We start from the raw sequence: 19,820 nt of genomic DNA, 5'->3' as shown, positions 1-19,820 counted from the left end.
CACCATCGGAATGGCGCCCCTGGAGGGCATGTGCAGTGCGGAGAACTCCGGGGGCGTGAACATGGTAAGAAGAAGATGGCTTCCCCTCGTCCTTCCGTCTTGCTGACCGACAGCTCCTCCCTCAATGATACGGGATAAAAATGCTCTTTGCTTGTAATGCATTGTGTGACTCCTGGGAAAACCACCCGAGAGCTTTTCTGTAACAGATTAACTGAGTTGGAAGGGACCCTGTAGGTCATCTAGTCCAACCCCCCGCCCAAGCAGGACAACCTACACCATTTCTGACAAATGGCAGTCCAGTCTCTTCTTGAAGGGGCCTGGGGCGTCCAATCTTGGTCATTTTAAGACCTATGGACTTCAACTCCCAGAATTCCCCAGCCAGCCACAAATTTACATATGCCCCACCCCCAACCATCGGGGTCCTCATTTTACTGACCTCCGAAGGACAGAAGGCTGAGTCAACCTAATGCTGGTCAGGATCGAACTTCCTGGCGGTCGGCAGAGTTAGCCTGCAATTCTGCATTCTAACCACCGGGCCACCACCCAAGAGAGAGAAAGGAAGGAAGAGAAAGAAAGAAAAGGAGAAAGAAAAAGGAGGGAGGGAGGGAGGAGAGGAAAGAAGAGGGAGAGAAAAAAAGAAGGAAAAAAAAGAGATGGAGGGAGCAGGAGAAAGAAAAAGAAGGAGGAAAAAAGAAGGGAAGGAAGGAGACAGTAGAGGAGGAAAGAAAGGAAAGAACGAAAGAAAAAGAAAGGAAGGAAGGAAGGAAGAAAGAAAAAGAAAGGCAGGAGGAAGGAAGGGGAGGAAAGAAGAAGAGGAAAGAAGAGGGAGAGAAAAAGAAGGGAAATAAGAGACAAGAGGGAGCAGGAGAAAGAAAACAAATGGGAAAAAGAAGGGAAGGAAGGAGACAGTAGAGGGAAGGGAAGGAAAGAAAAAGAAAGAAAGAAGAAGGAAGGAAGGAAGGAATAAAAGGAGAAAGAGAAAGGCAGGAAGGTAGAAGAGGAAAGAAGAGGGAGAGAAAAAGAAAAGGGGAATAGATAGCGGGATCAGGAGAAAGAAACGAAGGGAAAAAGAAGAAGGGAAGGAAGGAGAGAGGAAGGGAAGAAGGGAGAGGGAGAGAATAGCAACAACACAGACTTATATACCGCTTCACAGGGTTTTACAGCCCACCCTAAGCAATTTACAGTCAGCCTATGGCCCCCAATAGTCGGGGTCCTCATTTTACCGACCTCAAAAGGACGGAAGGCTGAGTCATCCTTGAGCCGGTCAGGATCGAACTGCTGGCCATGGGCGCAAGGGGAGGGAATGGCAAGGATTTGGGGTGGGGGTGGGGATCTTCTCTTTCTCCTACCTAACCCCTTCCCCTTTGCAAGAAGCCAGCCCTACATCCTTTGAAAAGCCCTAATTTGGATTCCAAAATCAAGCCCACCCACTCAATTCGGCTGATGCCGAATTGAGTGGCCGTACTTGGCCGTAATCGGGGGCGTGGGAAATCAAATTCGCCCCCTCCCTTCCTCCAACTGGCCCCCCTCCCCTCTTCTAGCTGATGAGCCTTTTCCTCTCTCTCTCTCTCTCTCTCTCCCCCCCCCAAAATCAGGACCACTCGGAGTTGCCCATCGGAGCTGCCGCCACCATGGCCCACGAGATCGGCCACAATTTCGGCATGAGCCACGACGCGGACGGCTGCTGCGTGGAGGCCACGGCGTCTCAGGGGGGCTGCGTCATGGCTGCAGCCACGGGGTAAAGCAAGGGGGGGGGGTTTCTCCCATTTGGGGACGGTGGGGGGGGCCGGGAATGTCGTCCCGTATTGTCCTTGGCTCCTCGGTTGCTTGGTGGAAAAGGAGAATCCGAACCTAGAGGTAATCCTCGACTTACAACGGTTCATTTAGTGACCGTCCGAAGTTACGCCCCTGAAAAAAAAGTGACTTGTGGCCGTTTTTTCACACTTACGACCGTTGCGGTGTCCCCCCCCACGGATCAAAATTCCGGATGATCGGGTCACTGATTCGTATTTACGGCGGTCGCAGTGTCCCGGGGTCAAAGCAAAATCCATGGGGGGGGGGAAGGGAAGCCAGGTTCACTTAACAACGGTGTGACTAACTGAACGCCTGCGGTGATTCGCTTAACGACGGTGGCAAGAAAAGGCACGGAAGGGAGCCAAGCTCATTTCACAGATGTCTCGCTTAGGAGCAAGAACTGCGTGTGCTCAATTGTGGCCGTAAGTCGAGGACTACCTGTGATAGAGGTGGAAGGGACCTCAGAGGTCTTCTAGTCCAACCCCGTTTTTCGAGCAGGGGACCCTGTACCGTTTCCGACAAATGGTTGTCCAATCTCTTCTTAAAAACCTCCAGTAATGGAGCACCCACAACAGAGAATAACATAGTCGGAAGGGACCTTGGAGGTCTTCTAGTCCAACCCCCTGCTTTTCACTTGGCGGTGCACCAAAGGTGCTTTGAAGGAGGCTTCAGGCTGTCTTCGTCCCCCCAAATCCTTGCATCTCCCCCCCCCACATCCTCTGAAAACTGGACCACTGAAACCTATTCCAGCTGCTGCACAAACTTCTGAGATGGCTTTCCCTCTTAAGGACTAGAAACTTGCGTTGCTCTAAAGAGCCAATACCTTCCCACGTCGCCTTCATGATGCCCACACGTCTTGGTGGGAAATCTCATTCTACCAAATTGGAAGGGGAATAACGGCATTTCACAGAATAGCAGGTTAACCGGATAACAGAGTCGGAAGGGTCCCCGGAGGTCGTCTAGTCCAACCCACTCCACAAGCAGGAAACCCTACACCATTTGAGACAAATGGTTGCCCAATCTTTTCTTGAAAGCCTCCAGGGATGGAGCAGCCGCAACTTCTAGTGGCAGGTTGTTCCACTGATTAATTGTCCTCACTTTCAGGAAATTCCTCTTTCGTTCCAGGTTGCTTCTCTCCTTGGTTAGTTTCCATCCGTTGCTTCTTCTCCTGCCTTCTGGTGCTTTACAGAAGCGGTTAGCAGAATAACAGAGTAACAAAGTTGGAAGGGACCTTAGAGGTCTTCTAGTCCACCCCCCTGCTCAGGCGGGAATTCCTCTACCATTTCAGACAAATAGATGTCCAATCTCTTCTTAAAAACCTCCAGTGATGAAGCACCCAACAACTTCTGGTGGCCTGGAGTTCCACTGGTTAATTGTCCTCACTGTTAGGAAGTTCTTCCTTAATTCCAGGTTGCTTCTCTCCTTGATTAGTTTCCATCCGTTGCTTCTTGTTCTGCCTTGGAGAATAAATTGACCCCCTCTTCTCTATATCTTGCCCCCCAAATATTAGAAGACTGCTATCATGTCACCCTTAGTCCTGAGACAGAATAAGAGAGTCGGAAGGGGCCTTGGAGGTCTTCTAGTCCAGCCCTCTGCTCGAGCTCTTCTCAGGTCCCCCCTGGACCTTCTTTTCATTAAATAAAACATTCCCAATTCCCCGCAGTGGCTTTTCGTATATTTTAGCCTCCTCTCCACATCGGTTGTGACCCAGGCCCAAGTAGTTAGCATTAAACGCAAACGGTTCGAACTCATTCTCAGCGTAGTCCAAACTAAATTAAAACAAATTTTTCATAACACAAATTCTTCAGTCTAATCACCGACCTTGGCATAATTAGGCAAAATGCCAAAGGCTTCTCTTGGCAAAAGTTCAGAAGCAGAAGACACCGACCAGAGATAAGTAGCAGCAAGACTATCAACGTTGTTTTCCGGCAAAGAGCCCAAGAGCCGTTGCTGGTCTTTTAAGCCTTCTGGGAGGGGCCAATCATCTCTTGGCCTTACTCCTGAGTCGTCCTCTCTGCTTTAGCTACTCTTGCTTTCTGGCAGCTCTTCGCATGCATGCACTAGGAACAGGCTCCTCCTGTTCCTCTGCCTCTCTGCTGTCGGCCTCTGGAGGCTCCGGAGTCCGCACATCACTCCCCGATGGCCCTGGCCCCATCTCTGCCCTCATCCGGCCCTTCCCCCTCCAGGACTGGCCCCTGTTCTTCCTCAGCCTCATCGCTGTCCGACTCCGCTGCCAGCTCCGCAGGCTGCTGGCGGACCGCAACAACATCTGGACGCTGGCTTATCGGGCAAGAATAGCTACTTTATGTGGGTTTGTTCCCAAGAATGTGCCACTCGGCCTCCTAACGGTCCCCCCCTTCAAACGCTTTTCTGTTTACAAAGGATAACGCAATAAACTTTGAATTCGGGGGGAAGGGGCTTTTCCTTCGTTTCATTAAGTTCTCGGGGTCGGTGGGGGTGCTGAGAATTCCCCGTCTTCCACCCTCCCGCCGGCTTTTCCAGCCAGATTCTACGGAGGAAACCGCAACGAAATGTAAATTAAAACCAGGTTATTTGCAAAAGGCAGGAAGTCGGGGAGTCGAACAGCTGTACAGTAGCAAAGAGGAGTTGTTAAAGACAATGGTGTCTGTGTGTAAGTGTGTAAAACGGGGGCTTCAAAGCAGTGGTGGGTTCTAACCGGCTTTACTACCGGTTCTCTTCGCCCGTGTGCTTCACACGCGCAAGCGTGTTACGAAACTGCTCAGCTGAGGTGCGGCAATCCACTCTGCCACACGTATCAGCCGGGCTAAAAAAAGAAGAAATAAAAGGTAGGAATAACGCGGGGACGGGCGGGAGCTCCGGAACAAAGAGAACCGGTTCAGTGACGTCATATCGTCACCGCTACCGGTTCGGCCGAACCGGGCTGAACCGGGAGGAACCCACCACTGCTTGTTTTGCCACTGGGCAAAACAAGAGCTGGATCAAACATCTACTGTTTTCAGTCCATTTTTTTCACAGAGCCCAGCATGTGTGCCAAAGAAGTCCAGATAGTTCTCGACTTACGACCGTTCATTTAGTGACCGTTCCGAGTTACAATGGCACTGAAACAAAGGGACTTTTTCAAGCTTAGGACCGTTGCAGCATCCCTAGGGCCACGGCATCGAAATTCAGATGCTTTGGCAACTTGATTCGTATTTATGACGGTTGCAGTTTTCCCCGGGGTGTGTGTCACGCAATCCCCTTTGGTGATCTTCTGATGAGCAAAGTCAGCGAGGAAACCAGATTCACTTAACAACCGGGTTACGGACTTTAACAACCGCAGTGCCCCACTTAATGGCGGTGGCAAGAAAGGTTGTAAAACGGGGGCCGTTGAGCCCCCAGATTTTCTGCCGTTGAGCGAGGCGTTTCTTGAGCGAGTTTTGTCCCGTTTTACGACTTTTCATGCCACCGTTGTTAAGTGAATCCCTACAGTTGATTAGTTAGTAAATTGGTTAGTTGGTTGTTAAGCGAATCTGGCTTAACCCCATTGACTTGGTTTATCAGAAGGTCTCAAAAGGGGATCGCGTGACCCAGGGACACCGTGACCGTCATAAATACGGGTCAGTTGCCAAGCGTCTGAATTTCGATCACGTGACCCCGCGGGGGAGGCTGCAACGGGTCGTAAGTGTGAAACACAGCCATAAATCCCTTCCAGCGCCTTTATATCTTTCAACCGTCTCTAAATGAACGGTCGTACGTCGAGGATTCCCTCCACTAACAACTGCGGTGACTCCCTCAGCAACCGTGACAAGGACGGTCACAAAACGAGGGGCAAAGCTCCCTTAACCACCGCCTTGCTTAGCCACAGACTGCGGCTCAACTGCGGTCGTAAGTTGAGGACTTCCTGCAAAACCACCTCTTGAAATGTTTAGAAACGGAGCCTCGGATTCAGAGCAGCGAAATTCTGCAAAATTCTGCTTTTCTGGTCCTGAGTTGGTCTCTTTCTCTCTCTCTCTCTCTCTCTCTCTCTCTTTCCCCCCTCCCCAAATTCCAGGCACCCCTTCCCCCGGGTATTCAGCTCCTGCAGCCGCAGACAGTTGGAGGGCTACTTCCAGAAGGGGGGAGGCGCCTGCCTCTTCAACCTCCCCGACACCAAGGACCTGGTTTTGGGGAAGAAGTGCGGCAACGGGTTTTTGGAGGAAGGGGAGGAGTGCGACTGCGGGGAGGCCGAGGTAGGCAGGGGATTTGAGGGGGTGGGGGGGGCATTGGGAAGAAATTGGGGGTGGGGGTGGGCGGTGAGCCTGGGAGGTGGAGGGCGAGGCTGTCCGGGAGCAAAGCAACAGGATTTGAGTCTTACGTCGAGGCAGGGAGCAGGTCGAAACTCAAGGATTTGATGGCCAAAATTGGTTTAGGGGTTAAGGTGCCGGTTTAGGAACCAGGAGACGGGGAAGTTCTAGTCCCACCTTAGGAATGAAAGCCAGCTGGGTGAGTTTAGACTAATTACCTGGTGATGGTGAGTTCTAGTTCTGCCTTAGGTATGAAAGCCACCTGGGTGACTTTGGGCCAATCACCCGGAGATGGGGAGTTCTAGTTCTGTCTTAGGCAGGAAAGTCAGCTGGGTGAGTTTGGGTTAGTCACTAGGAGATGGTGAGTTCTAGTCCCACTTTAGGAATGAAAGCCAGCTGGGTGAGTTTAGACTAATTACCTGGTGATGGTGAGTTCTAGTTCTGCCTTAGGTATGAAAGCCACCTGGGTGACTTTGGGCCAATCACCCGGAGATGGGGAATTCTAGTTTTGTCTTGGGCAGGAAAATCGCCTGGGTGATTTGGGGCCAATCACCTGGAGATGGTGAATTCTAGTCCTGCCTTAGGCATGAAAGCCAGCTGGGTGACTTTAGGCCAATCACCAGGTGATGGTGAGTTCTAGTCCCGCTTTAGCCATGAAATCCGGCTGGGTGACTTTGGCTCAGTCAGTTTCTCTCCTCCCAGTCCACCTCACAGGATTGTTGTAGGGGAAAATAGAAGAAATAGAATAGAAACAGTAAGGTCTTTTGGATATATTCACCCCCTTGAGTTACTTGTAAAAATAATAAGGTGGGATGAAAGTCAGATAAATAAACAGGGAAAAGATGCACCTGGACTATGTTTCACAATAGCATCAACAGATGAAAATCCATGTTCCTGGGAGGACGTTTTTCTAATAGTCAAAGCTTTTTTGGAAAGAGACCCCATGAATATGCTGGGCTTCCCAACCCCCCAAATCCTGGTGATGCTGAGTGAAAAAAAAATCCGCTTTTTTCCCCCCCCCAGGAGTGCACCAATCCTTGCTGTAACCCCCAGAATTGCACGCTGAAAGCCGGAGCTGAGTGCGCCCACGGAGAATGTTGTAATTCCTGCAAGGTAATAAAGCAGATTGTGGGCCACTAAGGCTGTGGAACATGGGAACTCTCCTTGGTTCCAAAGTGTCTGACTTTGTTTTGGGCGGAAATGGAAACCGGAGCTTTCAATGCAGGTAGTTCTCGTTTAGCGACCAGAGTTGGAGGGTGGCAACTTGGTCGTTAAGCGAAGTGGAACACCGCAAATTTACAGGGTTACTTCGAACTTCCCTTGGCTTTACAGACCTGCGAAGGTCGTGAATGGGAGGATTGGTTGGAAAGTTACTTTTTCATCACCGTTGCAATTGCGGACATAACGAGGCAGTCGCTAAATGAAGAGCAATGAGAAAAAAATAGGTTCGCCACCTTGATTTTTTTTTATAATAATAATAAGGTGGGATATAAACAAATAAACGAACCAATTAAAAAAAAGAGGATAACTATTTGCATCATTAAAGATTTACTTTGGGATCCATTAAGCAGGAGCTGTCTTCACCCTCTTTCTCATACACAAACTCTCTCGCTCCTCTGGAATGCGGCCCCTCCCTCCTGGGAATCCAGACTACATTCCACCACAATAGGAGATATTTTTTGCTTGGAAGAAGGGATCTTAAGATCGACGGAGATAGGATGGCCATTCCTTCCAGAGGTCTTCAGAGGGTTGTCTGGACATCGGCCGTGGTCCGACGGCTATGCTCTCTTGCGTGTTGTTCTCCACATCCCATCCAAGATGGCCGACGGAGATGGATCTTGGCTCATCTTTACTTCTTTGGTGGAAATTTCTCTGTCTGTTGTTTCCCATAGCTCAAGACAGCCGGGATCATGTGTCGGGAGCCGGCTGGATCCTGTGACCTCCCGGAATATTGTACGGGTGCTTCACCCTACTGTCCCGGCAACGTCTACTTGTTGGACGGCTCAACGTGTTCCCACGGAGAGGAGTATTGTTACAACGGCATGTGCATGACGCACCATCAACAATGCATCCAGCTGTGGGGACGAGGTGAGCGTCTCCTTCCCTCTGGCGCTCTCCCAGCCAGCGGCTGTTGTTTGTTTGTTTGTTTCTTTTAATCCTGCCTTTATTACTTTTACTAATAAATCAGGATGGCGGATATATCTAACACACCTTGCTCCTCCTATTTTCCCCACAACAACAATCCTGTGAGGTGGGGTTGGGCTGAGAGAAAGAGACTGGCTAAAAATAATCCAGCCGGTTTCCATGCCTAAAGCGGAACTAGAACTCACCGTCTCCTGGTGATTGGCCCAAAGTCACCCAGCCAGTTTTTATACCTAAGGCAGGACTAGAATTCACCGTCTCCTGGTGATTGGCCCAAGGTTACCCAGCCAGTTTTTATACCTAAGGCGGGACTAGAACTCACCGTCTCCTGGTGATTGGCCCAAAGTCACCCAGCCAGTTTTTATACCTAAGGCGGGACTAGAACTCACCGTCTCCTGGTGATTGGCCCAAAGTCACCCAGCCAGCTTTTATACCTAAGGCAGGACTAGAATTCACCGTCTCCTGGTGATTGGCCCAAAGTCACCCAGCCAGTTTTTATACCTAAGGCGGGACTAGAACTCACCGTCTCCTGGTGATTGGCCCAAAGTCACCCAGCCAACTTTCATGCCTAAGGCGGGACTAGAACTCACCGTCTCCTGGTGATTGGCCCAAAGTCACCCAGCCAGCTTTTATACCTAAGGCGGGACTAGAACTCACCGTCTCCTGGTGATTGGCCCAAAGTCACCCAGCCAGTTTTTATACCTAAGGCGGGACTAGAACTCACCGTCTCCTGGTGATTGGCCCAAAGTCACCCAGCCAACTTTCATGCCTAAGGCGGGACTAGAACTCACCGTCTCCTGGTGATTGGCCCAAAGTCACCCAGCCAGCATTTATACCGAAGATGGGACTAGAACTCATCATCTCCTGGTGATTGGCACGAAGGCACCCAGCCGGCTTTTATACCTAAGGCGGGACTAGAACTCACTTCTTTCAGTGCCACTGTAACTTCGAACAGTCACGAAGTGAACTGCCGTAAGTTGAGGACTACCTGTAACTGCAGTTGTTAAGTGAATCATGCGGTCGTTAAGTGAATCTGTCTTCCCCCATTCCCTTGGCTTAACGGAAGGTCCCAAGTGGAGATTATATGACCTTGGGACGCTGCAAACCGTCGTAAATAAATGCCAGTTGCCAAATGCCCGAATTTTGATGATGTGACTGTCGGGGAAATGCGGCAACCGTCATAAGTGTGAGGACTTTTATCAGTGCCGTTGTAACTTTGGTCCCTAAACAAATGGTTGTAAGTCAAGGACTACCTGAATACCCATGCTCCTCTTTGGTTTTGTGGGCGGGGTCTTTCTGATATCACCATTGTCCTTTGGATTGGGAGAGAGGCGCCATCACCTGGACACTTTTGGTACTGCAGTTTACGTAGTATAAACTTAATCCTTAATCCTCAAAAATTGCTCAGAATTCACTTCTCAGGCTGGACAGACTAACCGATTGGGTATTTGCAGCCTATTGATGTACAGGTAGTCCTTGACTTACAACCGTTCATTTAGTGACTGTTCAGAGTTACAACGGCGGTGAAAAAAAGTAAGTTATGGCCATTTTTCACACTTACGACCTTTGCAGCATCCCCATGATCATCTGTTCAAAATTCGGACGCTTGGCAAGTGACTCATATTCACGACCGTTGATTCATGTTTACGACCGTCTCAGCGTCCCGAGGGTCACGTGATCCCCTTTTGCGACCTTCCGACAAGCCAAGTCGAAGCGGGAAGCCAGATTCACTTAACCACCGGGTTACTGTCTTATCAACGGCAGCCATTCGCTTAATAGCCGTGGCAAGAAAAGTCGTAAAATGAGACAAAACTCACGTAACAAATCTCTGGACTCAGCAACAGAAATTTTGCGCTCCATTCTGGTCATCAGTCGAGGACTCCCTGCGGTTTATAAATTTGGGGAGGGTCTGTTTGGCAAGGGGTGCTAAATCGGACTTTGTCAGTGTAGATGTTTTCATGAACTGGAGTAGACATTTATTTTATTTTATTTTATTTTATTTTATTTTATTTTATTTTATTTTATTTTATTTTATTTTATTATTATTTTATTTTATTTTATTTCTATACCGCTCTTCTCCTGCGGGACTCAGGGCGGTGTACAGCCAAGATAAAACATAGCATATAAAATTTAAAAAACATTTTAAAAAACAATTAAATAATTTTGGCCCAAATTTAAAACAACCCAATTAAAACTGAATTCGATTAAAAAATGAGAGGATGGGATCAAGCCAGCCCGGCAACAAGGTCAGCCAATGGGGACTGTTTGGTAACTGAAACATAGTAGTTGCAGTGTGAGCTCCAAGAGACAGCTAGGAGCCTGGGCGTGGCTTAGCTCAACTGTTCTGTATAACTAGGAGAAGTTTTGTCTATACTGCCCCGGCCTGTGTTTGTACCTACTTTACAATCTCTTCTCTCTACCACGTTGGAAAAACCACCACGGGTATTGTATCATTAGTGGGATTCAGCCGGTTCGGACAAGTTAGGCCAAACTGTAGTGGTGACCTGTAGATCCGCTCAGCCGCCCTGGCGCTATGCCATCCTATTTAACCACATTTTCTAAGCCGTGTCCATGCGTGCAAGCCGTGTGCGTGGGCAAAGCGCACGCATGGAAGGCCACGCACATGTGCCGAAGACGCACTCACATTTTCAGTGCGCGGCGAACCAGTGGTAAAATTATGCGAAACCCACCTCTGTATTGTATGTATCAGTGGTGGGTTTTCCCCTGGTTCAGACCGGTTTGCAAGAACCGGTAGTAAAACCGGCGGGAGTCATTGTTGTCCCTGGCGATCTGCGCATGCACAGAAGCGCGCGGTCCTGTTGCGAAGCGGTAGTAAAGGTAAGTAGAACCCACCCCTGATGTATATGGCTCCTGATGTCTTTAAAGAAGTTAATCCTGCTGAATTGTCTGGTTGTGTGTGCTGTAACAAACTCTGACAGACCTTCTCTTTCTCCGCCCCACCACAGGTGCTTGGCCGGCCCCCGATGCCTGCTTCCAGGATGTCAACAGGGCCGGTGACATGTACGGCAACTGTGGGAAGGACCGACACGGCAGCTACGTGAAGTGTGCCAAGAGGTGAGCGCCTAGCGGCCGAGGGAGCCAGATGTTCCTTCTGGGCAGCCTAGTCCTTGACTTCCAGATGTTGCCAAGTCAGGGGAAGTTTGCAGAATGTTAAGGAATATGCACAGAGTAACCCTTGAGTAGCAAGGTTGTGCACATGAGAAACGGCTGAGAATGATTGTGACTAAGCACTGTCAATACACAGACACACTGAGTTGTGATATTCTTTTACTTTTAGGAAAAAGCAAAGCAAAGTCCACTAAACAATCCAGGTCATACACAGATAAAGATAGTTAAATTGTCAATCCAGGGATATTCCAAGAACAAAGTCTTCTTACCCGTTGTTGTAGTCATATGCAATAAAACAGTTCTTTTCGGAGTTGCAAACAGGAACAAGTACAGCAGTAAAACAATCAGTAAAACAGTAAAAGAACAACAAGTAGCAATGATCAAGCAGTGATCATGCAGAGAGAAGAGGCAGAGAGGAGCAGAGGTTGCAATAATAATGTAATAAGAAAAATAAGCCATGATTCAAGCTTCCTCTTAAGTAAATTGGCTACAGAGCTAGCCAATCAGAATACAGTATGATGCAATGCAGCATTACAGTCTTAAAGCTATACATCACATTTTGACTGCAAACATGCATTGATGGTTTATATATATATATATTTTGCCAACCCAACCAGTTAGGCAATAGCCATTCCCTAACACAGCCACCGCAGCGGCAACTCGCACAAGAGTCCCATTTGCTGTCTGGATCCGTCCCGGTTCAAGGGCAGCCGGGGTTGGGTTTGCGTGTTTTGGTATTTTTAGAGTGGATCGAAGGTGCGTCCAATGGGTGGACTCAGCACAGGTCTTCGCAGCCACGATTTTTTTTTCAATGTTTTATGTGCTAGTTTAGCAAGTATAGATGTAGAAGTTTATAAATTGTGAGTCTGTTTTGTTTGAATGTATTTATCAGTATTCAACTGGAAGGACATTTTGTGTGTATATTTGATGTTTTGTTTTACACATATTTTCTTTCTTTCTTTCTTTCTTTCTTTTCTTTCTTTCTTTCTTTCTTTCTTTCTTTCTTTCTTTCTTTCTTTCTTTCTTTCTTTCTTTCTTCCTTCCTTCCTTCCTTCCTTCCTTCCTCCCTTCCTTCCTTCCTTCTTTCTTACTCCCCTTCCTTCCCTCCCTCCCTTTCTTTCTCTTTTCTCCCTTTCCTTCCTTCCTTCACTCTCTCTCTCTATTCTCCCTTCCCCTCCCCTCCTCCCTTTTTCTCTTTCTCCCTTTTCTTTCTTTCTCTCTTTTCTTTCTTTCTCCCTCTTCCTTCCTTCCTTCTTTCCTTCCTTCCTTCCTCTTTCTTTCTTTTTCTTTTTCTTTTTTCTCTCTCTTTCTTTCTTTATCTTTTCTCCTTTTCCTTCTTTCCTTCCTTCCTTCCTCTCTTTCTCTCTTTTCTCTCTGTCTCCTTCCTTCCTTCTTCTTTCTTTCTCTCTTTTGTTTCTCTCTGTCTCCTTCCTTCCTTCTTCTTTCTTTCTCTCTTTTCTTTCTCTCTGTCTCCTTCCTTCCTTCTTCTCTTTCTCTCTTTCCTTTCTCTCTGTCTCCTTCCTTCCTTCTTCTTTCTTTCTCTCTTTCTTTCTCTCTGTCTCCTTCCTTCCTTCTTCTTTCTTTCTCTCTTTTCTTTCTCTCTGTCTCCTTCCTTCCTTCCTTCCTTCCTTCTCTCTTCTGTCTTCCCTCTCCTTCCTTCCTTCCTTCCTTCCTTCCTTCCTTCCTTCCTTCCTTCCTTCCTTCCTTCCTTCCTTTCTTCTCCCCCTCTCTCTTTCTCCCTGCCTGCCTTCATGCTTTCTTGCCTTTGTTTCCTTTTTTCTCCCTTTCTTCTGTTTTGGTCTTATATTTTAAATTTGGAAATAAATAAAAATTGCTCAACAGCAACAAAAAGTGCCCTCCGCCCTCCAAGATTTGCACCACTGAGACTTCCATTCAGTATAGGCATCATAAATTCCTGCCCTGGGGAAGGGTAGATGGCCCCTCCCAACTCTCCCGTGATTCTGTCCTTGGAGTAGCCCCCCCGGATGCTTTCTACCCCTTGTGGTTGACCTTCCCGACTTGAGTTTCTGCTCCTGGTCCCTTGATCGTTGGCTTTGCGAGGACATCTGGGCGAGATCCAGATCAGCAGGGATCTCGTCTCCTGGGCTCTTCGCTTCTCCGTGTTAGGAAATGATTTTACCTAACTTGTTAGGTTGGCAATATATAAACCATGAATATAGCTTTTAAGACTGATGTATTGCTGTCTTGCATCATACTGTGTTCTGATTGGTTAACTCTGTAGCCAATGTCCTTAAAAGGAAGCTAGAAACCTGGTTTATTTCTCTTGGATTGCTCTTTGCTGAACTCTTTGCTGATTTGTATTGCTCGTTACTGCTTTTTGCTGTGTTTGCTACTATTTACAACTGTAAGAACTGTTAATGTGTATGACTACAACGACTGGTAAGAAGACTTTGTTATTTGGATAATCCCTGGACTATTGTTTTACTATCTCCTGCTTTATACGGACTGTGCCTTACTATATCATAAAAGTAAACACAACTCAGTGTATCTGTGTGTTGGCTGTGTTATTCCTAACTACTCTCAATCGCTTTCATGAGCCCACCCTTGCTACTCAAGGGTTGCTCTGCGAATTCCTCAACACTCCTCCTGACAGGACTTCCTTCTTTTTTCCTCCCAGAGATGCCAAGTGTGGGAAGATCCAGTGTCAGAGCCCGGCTGCTAAGCCCAAAGGCACCAACACCATCTCTATGGATACCACCATTCGGTTTAACGGGCAAGAGATCAAATGCCGAGGGACTTTGGTCTATGCCACCAAGGATGACGAGGGAGACCTCTCCGATCCGGGCCTTGTGATGACGGGGACCAAGTGCGGAGATGGGTTGGTGAGTCCTCAAGAGGAGGGGAAGACCTGACCTGTTTCTGTGTTTCAGGATGCAATAGGTCCTATCTGCATGGCACGTTTCACATAGCGGCCACATCGGTCCTAGGTAGAGGCAGATATTTCTCTCTCTGGGTACACTGAGAATATACCGTGTTTTCCCAAAAATAAGACCAGGTCTTGTATTAATTTTTGCTCCAAAAGACACATTAGGTCTTATTTTCTGGTTAGGTCTTATTTTGGGGGGAAATACGGTACAAAATGCACCCACCTCAGGGGTGAAATCTAGCAGGTTCCGACAAGTTCTGGAGAACCGGTAGCAACAATTTTGAGTAGTTTGGAGAACCGGCAAATACCACCTCTGACTGGCCCCAGAATGAGGTGGGAATGGAGATTTTGCAATATCCTTTCCCCAGGAGTGGGGAGGGAATGGGGATTTTGCAATATCCTTCCCCTGGAGTGGGGTGGGGAATGGAGATTTTGCAGTATCCTTCCCCTGGAGTGGGGTGGGAATTAAGATTTTGCAGTATCCTTCCCCTGGAGTGGGGTGGGAATGGAGATTTTGCAGTATCTTTCCCCTGGAGTGGGGTGGGAATGGAGATTTTGCAATATCCTTCCCCTGGAGTGGGGTGGGAATGGGGATTTTGCAGTATCCTTCCCCTGGAGTGGGGTGGGAATGGAGATTTTGCAGTATCCTTCCCCTGGAGTGGGATGGGGAATGGAGATTTTGCAGTATCTTCCCCATAGAGTGGGGAGGGAATGGAGATTTGCAGTATCCTTCTCCTGTCACACCCACCAAGCCACAGCCACAGAACAAAAAAAATTCAATTTCACCACTAACCCACCTGGCTGATAATCTTAATTGGGCCTTATTTCTGGGGTAGGGCTTATATTACGAGCATCCCAAAAAATCATGCTAGGACTTATTTTCCGGTTGGGTCTTATTTTCGGGGAAGCAGGGTATATAATCCTCAAATAGACGTGTCTCCGGTGGGGGTGAATATTTGGAGATCTGAACGATCAAGTTAAGGAGAGGTTCTTGGGAGAAAAATCTATTTGCGTGGCTGCTAAGTGTCGCTTTTGCTCTGGATGATGCGACTCGCTGGCGCCCTAATCCATCCCTCAGTTTTGTTTAATCCCAATTGACTCTAAAATCAATGCTAATTTGCTAATATGACTTTTTATTTGGGGGGGGTCGGATTTTCCTCACAGGTGTGCAAAGACCAGCGGTGTCAAAACGCTTCCTTTTTCGAACTGGACAAATGCATCTCCAAATGTCACGGCCACGGGGTGAGTTAGCAGCGATAGCCTTCAATTTATTTCTGTAGTTCGATGCCGGCCTTCTCCCGTTGAGGGATATTTTGGGAGAAACGAGATGAAAATTTCATTGAATACATTGAAATTTTTAAACAAGAGGGCCGTTTCTGACCTGGAGGTAGGTGTGTAAATAAATCCTTTTGGACATGTCGCTACCAACCCTATAGACGGGTAGGATTCAGCCGGTTCGGATCAGTTCGGGTGAACCGATAGTTATGGCCAGTGGCTGGGCCCGTCCCCCCGCCCCAGCGCTTTCCCATCATATACAATTGCCGTGTTTCTGATTATTGTGGTCCATCAGCGGCCTGTGCAGCTAGTAGCTGATTCCGACAGTGAGGGGAGGGGGCTGGTGGTGTGTGCTGCGCCAGCAGCCTGTGCAGCTGGCGCTCGAGTCGGACAGTGAGGAGGCTGGAAAAGATGTGGTGCCAGAAGTGGGGATTCAGCCAGGGCCTTCAGAAGCTCCTTTAAGTGAAGAGGACGAAGAGGAGGAGCCTCTTCTCGATGCACGGGTGCGCAGAGCTGCCAAAAGGCAGGAGAGGCTCCTCAGGAGGAGGTCTCCTCGAGAGTAAGGCTTGGGGCTAATTGGCCACTCCCTTAGCCTATTGAAGGAAGGACGACGACTGAGGCAATTTGCAGGAAACAACTTCGTTCACATTCCTTCGCGTCTTGATTCCAGAAAACGTTTGATTCGGCTCTTGTTTCTCTCTTGTCAGTTTTCCTGCAAATTGCTTCTGGGCATTCTGCCAACCACAGTAAGATGACGGTGATCTGAAATACTGTGCCTCAGAACTGAGTTATGATTCTTTGGGTTATTGTTGGCTGTTCATGAAGTTAAATTAACAGCCCTTGTTCAGAAATCTGTAATTTAAACTGTACTTGTGTTCAAACAACTAGTAAGAAAGCGCATTAGTAGTCCTTAATGAGTAAACTAAGGTTTGTACGGAAAGCCAATGAGTTTTGCTGGTTTGCGTGGAGGGGTGGGGAAAAAAATAATTCGGGAGGATTGAGGGAAATATTTACCCCGGAGGGAATCAGGGGTGTCTGGAGCTTTCAGGATTGTATTTGCCTTCCTGCCCTTTTCAGCGCTTGTACCTGGAGCCCCGGGAATAAACTTGGGGCTCACTCCACACCTGCTCTGATTGTCTTAGGTGTGTAACAGCAACCAAAATTGTCACTGTGATGCTGGCTGGGCACCTCCGTTCTGTGAAAAGCCGGGGCTGGGAGGCAGCGTGGATAGTGGCCCCGTCCAGCAAGACCGTAAGTGGCCCTCCTCCTTCTCCTCCCTTCCCCTTTCCCTTTCTCTCCTCCTCCTCCCTCTTTTCCTTCTCCTTCTCAGCCTTCATTTTCTTCTTCCCCATCTACCCCCCCATCTCTCCTTCCCTTTCTCTTTCTTCTCCTCCTCTTCCTCTGCTTTCTCTTCTTCTTTCCTCTCCTCCATCTGTCCCTCCTTCTCCTCGTGGATGGATGGATGAATGGAAATAAGGATGGATGGATGGATGGAAATGATAGATGGATAGATGGAAGGAAGGATGGATGTAAGGGATGGATGATTGGAAATAAGGATAAAAGGATGGATGGATAGATAGATGGAAGGACGGAAGGAAGGAAGGAAGAAATGAGGATGGAAGGATGAAAATAAGGATGGATGGATGTAAGGAATGGATGGATGGAAATTAGGATGGATGGAAATAAGGATGGATGGGTGGATGGATGGATGGATGGATGGATGGAAATAAGGATGGATGGGTGGATGGATGGATGGATGAATGGAAATAAGGATGGATGGATGGATGGATGGATGGATGGATGGATGGAAATAAGGATGGATGGATGGATGGAAATAAGGATGGATGGATGGATGGATGGAAATATGGATGGATGGATGGATGTAAGGGATGGATGGATTGGAAATAAGGATAAAAGGATGAATGGATAGATAGATGGAAGGATGGAAGGAAGGAAGAAATGAGGATGGAAGGATGAAAATAAGGATGGATGGATATAAGGGATGGATGGATGGAAATGACAGATGGATAGATGGAAGGAAGGATGGATGTAAGGGATGGATGGATGTAAGGGATGGATGGATTGGAAATAAGGATAAAAGGATGGATGGATAGATAGATGGAAGGACGGAAGGAAGGAAGGAAGAAATGAGGATGGAAGGATGAAAATAAGGATGGATGGATGTAAGGAATGGATGGATGGAAATTAGGATGGATGGAAATAAGGATGGATGGGTGGATGGATGTAATGGATGGATGGAAATAAGGATAAAAGTATGGATGGATAGATAGATGGAAGGAAGGAAGGAAGGAAGATATGAGGATGGAAGGATGAAAATAAGGATGGATGGATGTAAGGGATGGATGGATGGAAATTGGATGGATAGATGGATGGATGGATGGATGGATGTAAGGAATGAATGGAAATAAGGATGGATAGATGGAAGGAAGAAGGGAAGAAAGGAAGGTAAGTATGGATGGATATATGGAAGGATATATGGATGTAAGGCATGGATGGATGGATGGATGTAAGGGATGGATGGAAATAAGGATGGAGGATGGATGGATGGAAATATGGATGGGTGGACATAAGGGATGGATGGAAATAAGGATGGATGGATGGAAATAAGGATAGATGGATAGATTGAAGGATGGATGTAAGGATGGAAATGATGGAAGGATGGATGGATAAATGGAAGAATGGATGGATGTAAGGGATGGATGGAAATAAGGATGGATGGAAATAAAGATGGATGGAAATAAGGATAGATGGTGGTTGGATGGATGGATGGAAGGAGAAGAAGATATGAGGATGGAAGGATGAAAATAAGGATGTATGTATGTAAGGGATAGATGGATGGAAATAAGAATGGATAGATGGAAGGATGGAAATAAGTATGGATGGATATATGGAAGGATATATGAATGTAAGGCATGGATGGATGGAATGGAGGGATGGATAGAAAAAAGGATGGGCAACGGAAGCCTGCCTCTGTGACCCTCTCCTTCTCTGTGGACCCCCCCCCCACAGATTACGAAGCCATCCTGATCTCTTTGCTGGTGGTCTTCCTCCTGATCGTGCCCGCTTTGCTCCTGGGGCTCTACCGCTGCTACCGACGGGAGAGTTCGCTCCTCCACAAGTGGGCCAGGGGCTTCAGGAAGAGACACAACACGACCTGCAGGTGGGCAGCTCCCCAATAACGTGTGAATCCTTTCCCTCCCTCTCTCCTCTTCTCCTAATTCCTGGCCCTGAACCCCCAATTTCCTCCTTCTCACCGTTCGTGGCGGGTTCATCGCACGGACGGCTCTCGCACCCGGCTCTTTTTAATGGGAAGCCCCCTCCCCACTTAATGCATCCGCGGCCCTCCTTCACACAACCTGCTTTACCTCCCGTTGCAAATAAACCCACTTCCGGGTTTCCTCGAGCCATCCGTTCCCCTCTGACGGGTCCCCAGAGGCCGATCCGATCCTCATCAGCCCACGATGAAACCATGGCTAATCCAATGGTGAGAATTGAGCTCTGCGGGTTGTGGGAACGTGGCTTAGAGCCCCATCGGAATGACAGAAGGGAGGCGGGCGATAACAACCCAACGCCATTCATTCAAGGCCGCAAACTTAATCATGTACAACATCGTGGCGGGAATTATTTCGCCGTTTGGCTGTCATCGTCGCCCTCGTTGTCAAATGAAAAATAATTAATCCCGGGGGAAGGAAAGGCGGTGGATGGCAGCTTTAGCCGGGGGGGGGGGGGGGGGAAAGGAAAGGGACCAAGCTTTGTGGAGGTAGTCCTCGGTTTACGACCATGATGGAGCCCACAATTACGGCCATAAATCATCTAGAGATAGTCCTTGATTTATGGCCATCATTGAGCCCACAATTATGGCCATAAACCATCTACGGATAGTCCTCGATTTACGGCCATCATTGAGCCCACAATTATGGCCATCAGCCATCTAGATAGTCCTCAACTTACGGCCATCATTGAACCCACAAGTACAGCCATAAATCATCTAGAGATAGTCCTCGACTTATGGCCATCATTGAACCCACAATTACGGCCATCAGCCATCAAGAGATAGTCTTCAATTTATGGCCATCATTGAACCCACAATTATGGCCATAAACCATCTACAGATAGTCCTCGATTTACGGCCATCATTGAGCCCACAATTACGGCCATCAGCTATCTAGATAGTCCTCAACTTACAGCCATCATTGAACCCACAATTATGGCCATAAACCATCTACAGATAGTCCTGGAATCACGGCCATAATTGAACCCATAAACATAGTCCTCGATTTATGACCATAACTGAACCCACAATTACAGCCGTAAAGAGATAGTCCTCA

At 47.9% G+C, this 19,820-nt stretch overlaps 1 protein-coding gene across 1 annotated transcript in view; it reads left to right on the top strand.

The window, feature by feature from the left end:
• ADAM33 (ADAM metallopeptidase domain 33) overlaps window positions 1-18,671 on the top strand; it is a 75,675-nt gene extending 57,004 nt beyond the window's left edge. The window contains 10 exon segments of the mRNA XM_070949178.1: window positions 1-64; window positions 1,596-1,738; window positions 5,807-5,984; window positions 7,062-7,151; window positions 7,931-8,126; window positions 11,147-11,255; window positions 13,948-14,152; window positions 15,361-15,438; window positions 16,614-16,722; window positions 18,502-18,671. The exon segment at window positions 1-64 is cut by the window's left edge and continues 21 nt beyond it. Of these exon segments, the coding sequence (XP_070805279.1) occupies window positions 1-64; window positions 1,596-1,738; window positions 5,807-5,984; window positions 7,062-7,151; window positions 7,931-8,126; window positions 11,147-11,255; window positions 13,948-14,152; window positions 15,361-15,438; window positions 16,614-16,722; window positions 18,502-18,671 (1,342 nt within the window).
• Window positions 18,672-19,820: the final 1,149 nt, after the last annotated feature.

Source organism: Pituophis catenifer, unplaced genomic scaffold (genome assembly GCF_029215685.1).
Source record: "Pituophis catenifer annectens isolate HBS135680 unplaced genomic scaffold, rPitCat1.0.hap2 SCAF_8, whole genome shotgun sequence".
Taxonomy (NCBI): Eukaryota; Metazoa; Chordata; class Lepidosauria; order Squamata; family Colubridae; genus Pituophis; species Pituophis catenifer.
Note: the sequence above shows the minus strand (reverse complement) of the source record. Positions and strands in the feature narration are given on the sequence as shown.